This window comes from Aplidium turbinatum, chromosome 5 (genome assembly GCF_918807975.1).
Source record: "Aplidium turbinatum chromosome 5, kaAplTurb1.1, whole genome shotgun sequence".
Taxonomy (NCBI): domain Eukaryota; kingdom Metazoa; phylum Chordata; class Ascidiacea; order Aplousobranchia; family Polyclinidae; genus Aplidium; species Aplidium turbinatum.
This window is the reverse complement of record NC_137476.1, coordinates 32,170,460-32,185,493: the sequence shown is the minus strand read 5'-3', so window position 1 is coordinate 32,185,493 and position 15,034 is coordinate 32,170,460. Positions and strand designations below refer to the sequence as shown.

The window sequence follows — 15,034 nt, the reverse complement described above, 5'->3', positions numbered from 1 at the left end:
TGCTTCGACTGATGTGCTCGACGGTCGCTTGCCGTCTTTGTCGATTATATGACCAAGATATTCAACCGAATCCTTGAAAAATTCACATTTTTGTACTTTAACACAAAACCCATACTCGCTTAAACGATCCATAAGCTTATCTAAGTTATTCCAATGATCTTTTTCTGTCGGTCCCGTAACTAAGATATCATCTAGATATGCTGCTACACCAGGGATTCCCGAAATCATTTTATCCATGCAACGTTGAAATTGGGCTGGGCTTGACGCCACACCGAAACACATACGATTGTATTGGAAAAGACCAAAAGGTGTGTTTATGACACAAAGTTTTTTTGCTTCGTCATCAAGCTCTAATTGCAAGTAAGCATCCGACAAGTCAATTTTAGAAAAGTACTGACCTTTTCCCAGCGATTCCAGCAACGTGTCCATCGTCGGCAACGGATGTTGATCCACTTGTATTTGCTGGTTCAGTCCCTTGAAATCGCCGCAAATTCGTATACTTCCATTTGCTTTCGACACCGCTACGATCGGAGCTGCCCAGTCGCTATAATTTATTGGCTGCAAAACGTTGCGCTCCACAAGTCTGTCCAATTCTTCTTTGATAGCTTGCTTTTTGGAAAATGGAATTGGTCTTGGTTTGGAAAAAACGGGCTTTGCTTCCGGTTTTAAGTGTATAGAAACTTTTGTCTTAACACATTTACCAAGATCAGACGAAAAAACTCTGGAAAATTTGCAAGTTAAAGCTGAAACTTGCCTTTCCCTCTGCTTTAGTAAGGATTCTTCTGTCTGCTGAACTTGTGAAGATACGAGATGTTTTTTCTTGTCTGAAACTTGATCTAACACCGAAATACCCTGACTGGTCAAGCCAAAACTGTCACTCCAGTCTAGACCCATTAGGTTTGTGCCTTTGTTTTCATTTAGTACGATTAACTTCATCCTTGACTTTAGTTGACAACCTATTTTAACATTTACGAAGCATTGACCTTTAACATGCAAAGGCCTACCACCATAAGCATGTAGTGAGGTTTCTGATGGATAGCACGTGGGAGAACCTAACTCATGATATCCATCTAATCCAACCATGGAACATGTTGAGCCAGTGTCCCACTGGCACGTGAACGGTTTGCCGTTAACTTCGGCACGGATCCAAATTTGCTTTCCGATGCGTTGGTAAGCTTTTGAGTTCCGCTTTTCCTTCCATGGAGGTGTCTTTCGAATTTGGTTGCAACTGCTTACATGGCCTATAGCTTCTACTCGGTCTTTCTGCTGGCGTTGTAACCCCTTTGCCTGGCACACAGATTTGATGTGCCCTTTTTTTCCGCACTTGTAACACACGTAACTTTTGAACGGACATTCACCCTTAGAATGTTTAGAAAAACAATCCTGACATGACTTCCACGCCTTGCGACCTTGATTCGTGGGACCAACTGAGGGCGTCTTTCTCTTCATGTAGGTTGCGGACATCTTATTAACGACAACTTCATCTGATGTTCCTTCCCCTCTTAGGATGTTATCAGTTTGCACAGTTCTGATATAAACTTCAGCTTTGTTGAGAACATCATCAAGTGAAAAATTTAAATTCGTCAAACATTGACGCCTGACTTCAGGGTGCGGGGTGTTTAATACAATAACATCTCTAATCTGCTCGTCGACATAGCTGAGATGATTGCACTGCTCACTTTTGCATATAAACTCACAATTTTGAGCAAGCCCTCGTAAAGTTGCTGTCCAATCTTTATAAGACTGACCCACTTGTAATTTACAGTTGTAAAAACTATGGCGCGCTGCTTGAACATGGATGGTTTCTTTAAAATGCGATGCTAACTTATCTGAAATTTGGTTGAACGATTTATCACGTACGTTTTTGTCACCAAAAAGATTCTCAATCAAACTATACGTCTCGGGGCCAACCCAGGATAACAAACATGCCTTTTTCTTGTCATCAGTTGCAACATTGTAAATGTCCATGTGATGCAAGAACCTTTGCATATACTGTTTCCATTTTTCCTTATCCTGGTTGAAACTTTCAAACTTTGGCGCTGATTCGTTGGTTTGCATTCGACTAATGTCATTTAACGTTGATAAAAACTGTTCCTGCTGTTTCTCCATTGTGGCTAGCATTGCTTTGACTGTTTCTTCCATGACTAATTTGTGCAGAAATCACTGCGACAATGTAATAACTTCTCACTTCAGAAAACTGCAACGTGGATTCTATTTTACTTCTGACACCACTGTTACGCTTGTAGGTAAACGTAAAGAAATTGAAAAGAGGTCTCAACACGACTAGAGCTAGAAATGAACTAAGGCCAAATCATTGTGTGGCTACCAAGAAGTCCTGCTGCCGTAATTACCAACTACTCACAGCCACAGGGCGGCACGACGTAATCATGTGCACGTGACCCGGTGCAATGCACTAGGCAATGACCACAACGCAAAATAAACGTTACTAACTGTATCAGTGTATTCAATCATTGCAGCAAGTCAAGAGGTTTTCCTAAATTGCTCATTTCCCTAACTTTGTCCGAAGTAAGTATGAATTTTCCAATCTAAGAACAAATTTCCTAAAAATGAAAACGCTGGTGGTGTACTGAAACCAAGCGTTTTGAAGGTACAAATTAAATCATACTGTTGCTCCATTTATCCCTAAATAGATTAAAGAAAGCAATCAAATATTGGTCAACCTGTCGTATTGAACTGAAGAAGATGCGCCTCGAAAGCAGTTTCTAGATAAGTAAAAGCCTTGTCAAAAGCAAGTTCATAGTAAGATCCACCTAAAATAAATACATTCATTAACGTCAGCTTCAAAACATTATTTTGTGCAACAGCATAATGAAGCCACAACGAAATTAACAAAACAGGAAAAATCGTGCAATGAGCAATATTTCATATTTGAAATGAATACAAATGCAAAATATTGTACCTACAATCGGATTCTATAAAATATGCGAATTTTTTTTCAGTTTTTTGACACATGGGAAGGTTGTGGTCCCTTAAAATCACGCCTGACCAGGTTTTAAATACTTCTGCATCCCTCTGTCAACTCTACTGTAATTGGAGTTCAACTTTTTGTCCAAGTTTTCAATAATATGACCTTTGAGCGTTGACTAGATCAAGCTTCTCAACCTTAGCTTAAATTTTAGCTTGTTGCTCGAAAAACAACATAACACTGAATGTGTTTTTGCTCTTCCACCTTTATAATGAAGTAGAAATGCTTCCTCTAGAAACAGACATATTTGTTCATTTTTGTTTTTATTCTAATGGGTTTCTGTTTAGAATCTTACAGTAGGCCAAAATAAATATTTGTAGTTGTGTTCCTTATCTTTAACACGCCTTTACTTCAAATATTTTATTTGGAAGATTAACTTCTTTTTAAACACTTATCATTTTGCAACAAGAAACACATACATAACATCCATTAGTGAACAAATACTGATGCTTTTTTTACTTATCGATATATTTACCAGCTGCTTCCAAAGTGTCAATATATCTGGACAACCTTTGTTTATTCTGTGGAGTTGATTGTGCAAGTACCTTTGTAAAGCACCCTCCGCCTTCTGTGGCCTCTCGCAGGGTTTCTGGTCTGTTTGCAAATGCAACCACAGCAACCTACAGTAGATTGGAGTTCTTGAAATTATAATTGGACAGAATAAAAAAACAGTCACCTTCACGGGGTCCCCCATGTAAGTAGACTTATAAAAATGCAAAACGAAGACTCCCAAACCGAACCTCGACCCGGAACGCTCAGCACAAGACCCCACGAGAACCGCTGTTTTCAGAGCGCAGCAGTCCCACTTTCGACAAGTAGGCCTACCGTCATTCCACCATCTTACAGTTGAATGATGGGAGCATCACATCCAGCAAGGTTGATGTGATCGAGCAGCTCGCTCATAAGCACCGAGCTTTTGTCATCCTCATCATTGGCACACTCCATTTAATCAGGTGTTGCAACATAAACGTGTGTTACAAATAAACTCGACTTGTAATTGTGTGTGAGCAACTTGTAAAACAACGACGCACAACGAGGTTTAGTCTACACTCCAACAACGAAAATTAAGATACTACATAGAACAGTAACAGTACTACAGTATCTGAATGCGGTAGGATGGCGCAACGGATAAAGCGTTGGTTTTCCAATTATGCAATCCTGGTTCGACTCCCGGCTTCAGTTGGTTATTGAAAACACCGCTCACCTCTACCTAAGGTGTAATAAATTGAGTGGGCATAATTGCTGCAGGAAAGGCGGCCGAGAGAAAGGAACTGGCCACCCTACTCACCTTAGTGCCGAAGGCTTAGCCTTAGTACAATGAGAACGTTATCTTCTCATACCTAACACTTGAATCAAGTATGGGACCACCTTTACCTTTTTAATATCTGAACCATGGCCACCTGGAGATGCGGCCTGATTTGTCACATTTTGCAGATTTTGATTACAGCCACTGCTAGTGTTTGACTAACTTTTTCTGAGATTTTATTACTTTTTGCTGTCTCCTAATGATATAAAAGCTTTTTGTTGCCTTGGAAAAGCAATAGCAAATGAGAAAAAGTAAGTTGAAAAACTTTAAATCAGACTGTTATTTAAAATTAATAGTTTGACTAAAATCTTCGAAATCATATTTTCTTTGTTTTTTAACATGTTAGGATGTTAAAACCTATTGTGTCATCTGGGGAAAGCAGTAATGAAAATGTAAAAATATAATTTTAAGAAAAATTTAATTAAACATTCGCCCAAACTTAGCAAAACCTTGAAATTTCTGCAAAATGTGACAAATCAGGCCGTATCTTTAGGTGGCCATGTCTGAACGTGCAAAAAAAATAGTGTTGCAAATAAATTAAATTTTGATATATCACCATGATACTTGCCTGGAAAAAGAGTTCTATTTTTATAAAAAAAAAAAACACTGTTCGACTTAATTTTTTATTGACAAGTTTTTCTGTTGATTACAAATATGAAGTCGATTATTTTTCAAGTTTGTAGTTTTTTACAATTTAAAGTTTAAATTTTTTTTTTTATACTGCTAATTATAATTTGTTTTGAAAAACATGTGTTGTTGTGCCAATGTTACCATTGTCTTAGATGAATCACTTTTTATGAGATCAGAATAATTCCATTGTGGCATCACTGAGAAGTTTTATCATTAGTAGAGTACTTGAGTTTATCTCCGTGAAGGTTGAAATAATGACTAAAATATGTAATGTTGCATACACTTGGAAATTATCTAAATCCATAAATGTATTAAATTTGGAAATTAGGTTCCCTTTGTTTACAATTTGGTATTAAACTTCTTGACCAAGATGAATATTTTCCTACATATTGCATGGAAACCGTATAAATCTATACTGCACATGTCGTGTCAGAAAAGCCTCAAGATAAAGTTTTTGGCATCCCTACAGTATGGAGAAAGCAGGATAACCACCAGGGCGATTGTTATTTTGTGTAGTAAATACTAAGAAATTTATACAAAATCTATAATCAAGTTATTCAATTTCAGCAATGACGCCTCTAATCATTTCTAATGTAATTTTTATGCCGCATTATTCAACAGAGATAAATCGCAACAGAGATCAATTGCTCTTAAAAATGTGAAAGGTGCAAATGATACAGATCACTTTTGGACAATGGTTTCAAGCTGTTTTCTTTACCCTGTCGTATGGATTCAGTGTGTCAATAATTGCTTTTGCGGTTTTGATTGCCATGCTCATCAACGAATTTCCTTGATAAATTCGTCTCATCGAAGAGCTTTTATCAATTAGAATCACAACTTGTTTTGATTCGTGGGCGTTTGCTTCTATATACCAGGGTCTGTAAAGAGTACTTTCTTATTAAAAACTTTATTGCTACAAGCTACGCTAGCTGTTGAAATATATTTTTTAAAAACTATAGGTTAGATTATAATTTTTATTTTGTTTGTGTTAATCAAAACACTGTTGTAAGCTAAAATTGATAATATCAATGAAACAACTGTTTTATACTGTACTACGGTTAATTTGGGAAAGCCTCTTTAAAAACTTATTCCTAGCAGCTTCGCATGCTTGTAGAAGATTTAAACTACTGACTCAAGCATGGTCACGGAGATTGGCAGTGACGCTTCTACTGACTCAAGCTGACGTGTCGTTGTCTGTCAATTATCGTCTTAACCAGATGCCTCTTAAAGCTGTCATTGAAATGCGTTACTCAGCCAGCGCACCAAGAATCAAACCACGTTGCTTTATTTTGTTGTTTTGTGTGACTAAGTCAAGTCTTATGAATGCAAATTAGCAGCGCTGCAAAAGCATTGGAAATAAGCATTGAGATAATTCTTGAGAATTTGAAAAAAAAGATTAATAATTCTTTGTGTTTACCTAGTTGATTTGAAAGCTTTGCAAAAACAAGGACAGTATAGTTCTCAAAAAATGCTTTTTAACCTATTCTAAAATGTTAAAATTTAATTGTTTATTGAAATCTATATTTTGAAATACTTTATCTATCGCTTTATAAATGGGAATAGTATGTTTACAGTAACATTTTTTTTCGCTTTCACCCTTTTAATGTATTTTCGTAAGTAGGTACAGACAACATATGTTTCAGTTTTAAAAACTTTTAAGAAGTGACTTAATATCGACGCTTAATAGCACAAAAAAGGATAAAATAGAACAAAATTATAACAACAAAATTGACAAAGTAAACATTTTAAGTACATGCTGGTATTCTGTCACCTAAATCTGCTGTCAAAATCAGCGCACGCTTTACTGGCTGGAAAAGATGTCATGACTCCTTGTTCGCTGCCGAAGTATTGCCACTTCAATGACGGAACTATTTTTAAGTTTTGAATGCATGCATCTTTAAACTCATCCAGTAAAGTAATGTAATTGTTTGAAACAGTAGGTGCTGTCCTTTCACAAACTCTATCAGTGACGACCTAGAAAGATCAAATTGAATGGTGAGTTACAAACAAGTGGCATCCAGCAAGTAACTTGAGGCCAAGGAACAATGTTAACAAGACACAATTATGTGTAGGTCTACATTAACTCGACCTTGCTAGTAAGTCGAGAACAAATTTGTATTTTAGGGGGGTGGCGATGGTTCCAATTGTCTCCCACTATTTACAAAGCATTATAAAATCGTAATTGATCTAAGTTAACAATTTGGTCCAAGTACATATCATATATAATAACTACAGCAAATATAGTTATTACTATTCAAACCCTTGACAGCCTGTTTCACCTAAAGGAAGATCATCAGAAGCCCAGAAGGTCCTTATTCAAATAGAAATAGATTCTATTTGAATAAGGACCTTCTGATGATCCTCCTTTAGGAGAAACAGGCTGCCAAGGGTTTAGATAGTAATAACTATATTTGATCTAATTCACTCTGCTTTGCTTTTGCTTGGCATTGAGCACTTTTTGTAGTATTAATAGTTTTCATTGTTTAATAACTACAGCATATGACAATACAAACGTGTAATTCAACATTTTAGAGAACATCTGTAAAATGATGCTTGTAACACCATGGAAGTCAATGCTCAATACCATAGCCATCAATGTCTGCCTAACAAAGACATAGCCAAACTACAGATCCGACCACATGTTTACCACAAACAACCCGGGAGAGCTATTTTGAAAACATAGTTGTAAATATGTTGAACGATAAATATTATAAATTATATATATAATAATAAAAATAATAAATACTGCATAATACAAAGCCTAATTTTTAGTAGAGGTTTTACTTTTGTACAACAGGCTTATAAAACTGAGTATCGTTAAGGGTTTAATATAGTTTCTATTTTTGTATAAGTAAAAAACATATGTACAAAATATGAATGATCAAAAGTAGGAAAAGCTAATTGAAAAAGGCGATCTGGTACTACGACAATTTCTCAAATGAGCGATCTACCTTATAATCAAAAGCAATCACTAAGAAAACGTTTAGACTTTAAAAACTGCTATTGATAATACAAATGAAATAGACTTTCAAACGATTTCAATATGCTATCATTGTGGCCTTATTAGTAATAGCCTAATTTACATCTGCAAAACAAAAAGTAAATTGATATTAGAAGTTCAATTTGACTATGCATTGACTGCAACAAATAATCATTCAGAACAAAACAGTTTCTGCTGTTCAGTTCAGGATTTTGCAAAAGATGCCAGTATAGCAAAATGGCTCTACTGTATAGCCGAAGTCACAATAGTCGAGTTTTACCGTAGTCTTCTAGTAGTAGTGCGGGTGATCACTTCTATTGTATACAAAAAAAACTTATTATACATTTGTACAGCAAAACTTAAGAATGAAACCGTCCGGACCTCACAGTCCTGGCTTCAACATTTCTGCATTTACGAGTTTAATCCTACAAAATCAGGCTGTTTTTTGTAATTATCTGTAAAGCAACTTGCAATAAACTGCCAGCCAAAAAAGTGACAACGTGTCATACACAATTACACAGCCTATTATCCCATGGCCGAAAAAGTTGCTTTGTAGGAACATTTGTAAAAGTCTTAATTGTTACAATCATAGTTGGTCTGTCTGCACTGTCTAAGTACCAAAGGATTGGTCAACAGTCTAAATACTTTATTAGAAATCGATTTCATGAGAGGCCGTAGCTCTCACATCTTCAGTCTCGTATCAAGTCTCTTCAGTCAAGTATCAAGTCTCGTAGCATAGTAGCCGCTCAGATAGTCAGGCAGATCTCCTCCATCAGTTTACTACTAGAGAACTTCAAAGACATTGTTACAATCATGATTTTTTCCTACATAGCAACGTATTTGGTCGTGTTCTGGTAGACCAGGGGTGTCCAACCAGTTGGAAGGTTATGAATGGCTCGGGCGGTATTTTTCGAAATGACTTATATTATCAACTTTATAGTCTCTTTTAGTACAAGGGTGCACAACTGTTCAAGTTGATTTTATTGCTTCTTCTTCATCCGTTCAGTCGTTTACGACTCTCGGTCACTCTATATGTCATCTTTCTCCACATCTCTCGATCCCACGCAGCCTTCTTCAATTCATTCACTCCCATATCACTGTCATTTACGATTGTGTCAAGCCATCTTGTTTTTGGGCGCCCCCTTCCTCTTCCTCCGCTAACTAAACCAAGCATGATGTCTTTTTTCATTGATTTGCTACTCGTTATGTGGCCAAAATATGAAAGTTTCTGCCTGACGATTCTAGCTTCTAGGGATATGTCCGGTTTAATTTGTTCAAGAATTTTCTCATTTGTTACTTTGGTTGTCCAAGGAACACGCAGTAACCTTCTCCAACACCACAATTCAAATGCGTCAATCTTTCTTCTGTCTGTTTTGTTCATTGTCCATGTTTCGCATCCATAAGTTGCAATTGGGAATATAATGGTATAATAATTTTATTGCATCACAATGCATATTGTTGCGCATCACATTTTTCTCAGTGTTATGTTCACATCGTTTCCACACAACCGTAGTCGCGCTTCAAGAGTCAGTCAGTCAGTCAGTCAGTCAGTTTGTTGACTTCCCTATATCTTGGTATGTCTATTGTTCTTATAATTGTAAAAGAGGATAAGTTAATACACATTTCTAAGATTAAAATTTTGTTGTGAGGGTTTTAATCACAAATTATAGTCGTTTCTAAGATTACAAATTAGCAGTAAACACTCACGTGGCCGGCACAATCATTCGTAAACCGCATGTGGCCTTTTGACCAAAAAGTTTGGACACCCCTGTAGTAGACCGTGAGGTCATGCAAACTCAAAATTGCAATAAATGCAACTGAAGAACCGCATGAAACAACAACACAATGACTCCAACACCATTCGTCATATAGCACATGACTAGGAACTGTGTTCCGAAAGCTAGTGCAAACCGTTACTCCCACAGCTAACTCGCAGCATCAGGCTAAGGTCGTTTGTATCTACATTGTGAAGTAGGCTAAGCTCAAACTTACTTTTCCTTTGAACTGAAAATTGTATTCTGCTTTGAATTCAAAGCAACAAAGCCCATTCGATTGATGATTCTGTGCGAGAAATGACTTGATAACGGCATTCTTCAATCTTTGTACAGCTCGAATTCTTGCTTGAAATCTTTTGCTAAAAATGTCAACCATCTGAAAGAATTGATTGTTGCAATAAAAACAAATTGGCAAATGATAAGCATAGGTTACGTTTAAAAGTCATGTTCGTAATTTGTAATACGATGACTTCAACTTGTTTCTAAAGCATGTTCACCAGAATGTTTTGCACGTTGTACTTTCATTGGTGTTAATCGTATCAACATATTTTGTCGTGGGATGTATACTTGTATCACAAAGTGTCTATGTGGTCCAGATGAGCACAGCAGGCTTTACTGTCTATTCAATATTGATGTTGATCAACATTTTGAAAATTTGTTTGTAGAGAAATTTGTCAAAATCCTGTTCCTTTCTTTGAAATCTTATGCATTTAATGCTATCAAATCTCATAGCGTTGGTTTGGGATTTTTGAGAAAGTAAATCTTTTTCATATTAACATTATGTTGAAATGGGATTTATGGTTTGAAATCTTGTTATCTAGAAACGTGTTTAGATAAGAGGCAAAAATACATATGGCAGTTGATTAGAATGAAAACAGAATTATCCTAATAACAGATTCTTTTTTCAAATTTCTTCACAGTTCTGTGGTTACCAAACTCAGCTCTTTTTCGCCGTCAATGTCTTCATTGACATTTTTCAGGTTGTCCCAAATATGGTCCTGCAAGAAAAATGCTGCCGATGAAATTTGACAAATATTTGTTGATATCTCTAAAAGAATTTATAAAATAAAGCCAAGAAGTTGTAGTATTTTCATGGCTTCATGAGCCAAAACTTTTGTTGCAAATTTATTGAGCTACAAACCAGTGACTTAACGATAACGTACAGACTTGTTTTTGATGAGTAAAAATAACGAAGTTGTTTCAATTACTGTTGTGTCACTTGAGCTGTTTCCAAAATCTAACCAGCAACACATTTATTATAAATCAGGTTAATCAATCTCAAACGCAGGGCCTGGGTTAATGTTTGAAAACGTCTCCTAGTTCAATTCAGTTTACCGTAAGTTATACTTCTGACCTGTAGCGCACCCAGCATGGGGCTAAGGGGGCTCAAGCCCCCCCCAAACTCACCAACAAAAATGAATTTTTTGTATGTTCAACATTTATACTTTTTGCTTACAGGTTAGATATGAATAAGACACAACAATACAACAGGGCTAAGGATCATAACAATATATTTTACATATTTACAAATAGTTTTAACAAGTCGAAGGTTTTCGGCTTAACTTTAGCCCCCATCAAGAATCAGAAAATATTTATAAAAATGCAATAAATTTCAACTTCTTGAAGATAAAATTACATTAGGAAAAGGCAACTACATAAATAACTACAAAAAAATTGCACCACAGGGAACGTGATACATCAAGTAAATGTTGAAGAGAATGGACGCGCCTCCAGCAAATAATTGTTTGTTTAAATTTGGGTTGTAGCGTTTGATCAACAGTGCTTCCTATCATAACAGTGAATTTTAGTGTCAAATTGGGATTTGCTTTTGCGTGAAATTTTAAATGAGTCGGCAGAGAAATTTCGATCTGTGCAAAAAGAACAATCCATGATATGGTCTTTGATGGCGCTTTTCTCCAACTCCCTAAAGTTCAGATGCTCCCGTACTCTCGTGGTCAAATGTCTGGTGGACGTACGGATATGCGTACGTCAATGCCGAATTACACGGACATGTAAAACTGCATACGACATTTGAGCAGAGAGGCGAAGGCGTCTGGGACTTTAGTTGAAAATACGAACTAAATTTGAATGTTTTGTAAGTAGGAAAAACGTCCACGTCAAATTTACTGTTTATAAAATTAGTGTTTTGTTTCAAACTGTTTTCGTGGTAGTTCTTGTTTTCGCATTTATTTGTGTTGGCAAACGGAAAGCTAATTCTATTTTGTCATACATGACAAAAAAGTCGAGATCTATACATAGAAGATTACGAGAGTGGACGTAGGGATGAGGATGGTGCTAGTAGCATGGGCAGGCGCGGATTTATGGGCGGGAAAGCCCCCCCTTCCGACATTTTGTGAGGAATTGTTGAAATTGTATGTTTCCGCATCAAATGGTTTGATATGCTTCTAAATAGCTGATCTTAGTCCCACAGCGGACTTAACTTATCCCGCAAGGGGATAATTTTTTGTTATTATTATGGTTGAAATTATCCATCGATCAGACTCCGTTATTTTCTTTCATAGAACTTCAAATACATTTCAATAGCAACATTTGTTTGAGCTGACTCAGCTGAAACCAAATGACGTCAGTTGAAACAATCTGAAACCTTGAATGGCTGTTTTATAGTTTTTATTCTTCACATGGTCTTCATTATAATTTCAATCAATTACCATATAAGCCTGCAAACATACAAATATCCAATTGGTCATGGACACTGCATACAGGGTTTTAAACCAGATTTCAAGTTTACTTTGCATGGTTAGCAATTTTTATTCAAGCAAAATTTATTTTTTAAACATTCACAATTGATGAAAATGGCTGTTTTAATGTCTATTTTATAGCATATCGTAAATGCCGTAGCATCATTTTTCATATCTGTTTTATCTTTTTCTTTCTTTTTAATTGATTTTTAAATTTTCTGCCCCCCTCCCCGAAAAAAATTCCTAGATCCGCGCCTGAGCATGGGGTTCACCAGGCCAACTTCTAGTCTGATTGAGAGAACAAATCCTGATATATCGGCAACCGGTGGATTGTAAGTGCTTTTAAATACCGTATTAATCAAAGGGATAGGCATTGGCCTATTGTCACTGTCACTATTGTCGCAAATCATTCGGCCTGCATTTCTGAATTAGCCCCCCCCCTAAATTTTTTTCTGGGTGCGCTACTGCTTCTGACCATTATGAAAATAGTACATTTCAAACATAGCAGAGGTCTAGAGAACGGTAGAAGCAACAAAACGCAAAATGTTGTAACGTATTTAAATCAAGAGCGGATCCAGTTAGGGGAGGGGCGATTTTGTCAATAATGATGACAATGATGTGTAGGTCTGCATAAATTCGACCTTGCAAATAAACCGTGAATAAAGTTACTTTTCTGTGTTTTGGTGTTACTCGATAGCCCCAATCGTCCCCCTCTCCCTGGATCCGCCGCTGATCTAAACAGTATCTAAAATTTACAATTAAACTTTTCGGGAGGCTTTTTCCTTCCCAGAATAGAAGCAAATGCATCTATGCAACCTGCAAATCTTTTCTTTTTGCTCCTTCATCCAGAAAATCTTTGATTTTTTTAGTCAATAAAACCGGATCCAAAGTCATGTCACTGGTAGATGTGACAAAATAGATACAGCGTACCAACAAAAACACATTTGTTACAAACTTTATTTTTATTTCCATTTGAATCCCAAGTTGAAGCCGAGTTAACTTATTGTAAAAGTAAGCACTTTTTTTAAGATAATATCAAACTTTCAAGATTTAGGTCAATATAACTGCAACATTTTTTCATTGACACCAAAAATTATTTGTAAAAGGTAGAAACTATTGGAAACCAAATGAGTTATCACTTGTGTCGTGACAAAGCCGCGTTGTTTCATCATTAATCCTGTTTCTTCATCAATAATCCCACTCTAAACTTAAAAAGTATTAAAATTGTCAGATTTTCTCACAAATGCAAAGTGTTTTTGTATGGAGCCAACTGCTAAGGAGATGTAAAAAAAATTGCGCTTTGTGCAAATGCAGAGACTCTGTAGCTAAGTTAATGTCCTTACCTCTGCTATTTGTAAACCTATAATCCGATGCTAGGTTGGTAAATACCAAATATTTTAAAACCTGTTACGCTTGTGTACTTTCTTGCGTAAAATAGTGAAGACGCTGGGAAATAATGCAGTCACATTATGTAATTAAAAAATTGAAATTAATGAATCGCTAAACAGTGGTTGAGCATCACACGCAAACAAATGTATTCATTTCTATTTATAGAGGTGTTCTTTTGAAAGGGCGTAGACATTGGTGTAGGAAAAGGTTGTTAGTGTTTGTGCACGGCCTACTAGAACACGGCCAAATATGTTGCTATTTGAGGAATTTTCTAAGAGTCTGAATTGTTACAATCATAGCTATGACAAACCTGTCATCTTCCCATTTCCAGAAGTAAGTAGAATAAGCAATATTTGCAACTAGACATATGTTTGGCTTGTTTAACCGAAGATTAGGTTTTTATGTTAAGCACAACTTATGCAATAACAATGTAAAATATGTAAGATTTTCCAACTGCATCCTGGAGGTAATATCGTTTGGTGTGTCGCTTTTGGTGCAATTGTATGTTCCATTTAAAATATCAAGCATTTTTGTGAATTCTATATTGTAAGCTGTTCATTTGATGAGCCAATTTAAATTTTAGTTCGTTTTGTTTTTCACCAAGTTTAATTTTGCAAGTAAAATGTGGCTATTGGCAAAAGATCCTGCTATACAAAAAACCTAACGACTGTATGATGAGACTACCTCCAGGATGCAGTTGGAAAATCTTACATATTTTACATTATTATTGCATAAATTGTGCTTAACATACATATCTAATCTCCAGTACAACAAGCCAAAAAGATGTCTAGATGCAAATATTGCTCATTTTACTTACTTTTGGAAATGGGAAGATGTCAGGTTTGTCATAGCTATGATTGTAACAATTCAGACTCTTAGAAATTTCCTCAAATAGCAACATATTTGGCCGTGTTCTAGTAGGCCGTGGTTTGTGGGTGCGAAAGAATTATTTTCCTAATAGCCTACTAGATGATCAATTGCGCCTAAATATTTTTGTCACAAATCAATCATAGACTACCTAATTGAAACTTTCACATATATAATCTTGTGTAGAAGAGCATTTTGTCAACTTTTTTGACATTTGACAGTAATAAAATTCAACATGAACATTCCTTAACATCACACTGGGACTCAAAAAAATCATAGCTTTTAGAGTTTTAATGCAATCTGCCAGTTTTTCTTAAATAAACGTATTGGCCTTTCGTTGATTACTTAATTTTTATCCATGACGATGTAAACGGCGTACTTGTCGAAACGTTTGCTGAAGAA

At 36.1% G+C, this 15,034-nt stretch overlaps 1 protein-coding gene across 2 annotated transcripts in view; it reads right to left on the bottom strand.

Annotated features, from left to right (window-relative positions):
- The window catches only part of LOC145770710 (VWFA and cache domain-containing protein 1-like), a 36,719-nt gene extending 23,271 nt beyond the window's left edge, over positions 1–13,448 (bottom strand). For both annotated transcript variants that reach the window (XM_082582406.1, XM_082582407.1), the window contains exons 1-7: positions 13,193–13,448; positions 10,610–10,675; positions 9,895–10,053; positions 6,694–6,896; positions 5,641–5,800; positions 3,462–3,606; positions 2,682–2,771 (exon numbers count right to left, since the gene is read on the bottom strand). In XM_082582406.1, coding sequence (XP_082438532.1) covers positions 2,682–2,771; positions 3,462–3,606; positions 5,641–5,800; positions 6,694–6,896; positions 9,895–10,053; positions 10,610–10,675; positions 13,193–13,348 — 979 coding nt within the window. In that variant the 5' untranslated portion in view covers positions 13,349–13,448. The remainder of the gene's footprint in view (positions 1–2,681; positions 2,772–3,461; positions 3,607–5,640; positions 5,801–6,693; positions 6,897–9,894; positions 10,054–10,609; positions 10,676–13,192) is intronic.
- Between the last annotated feature and the right edge of the window lie 1,586 nt (positions 13,449–15,034).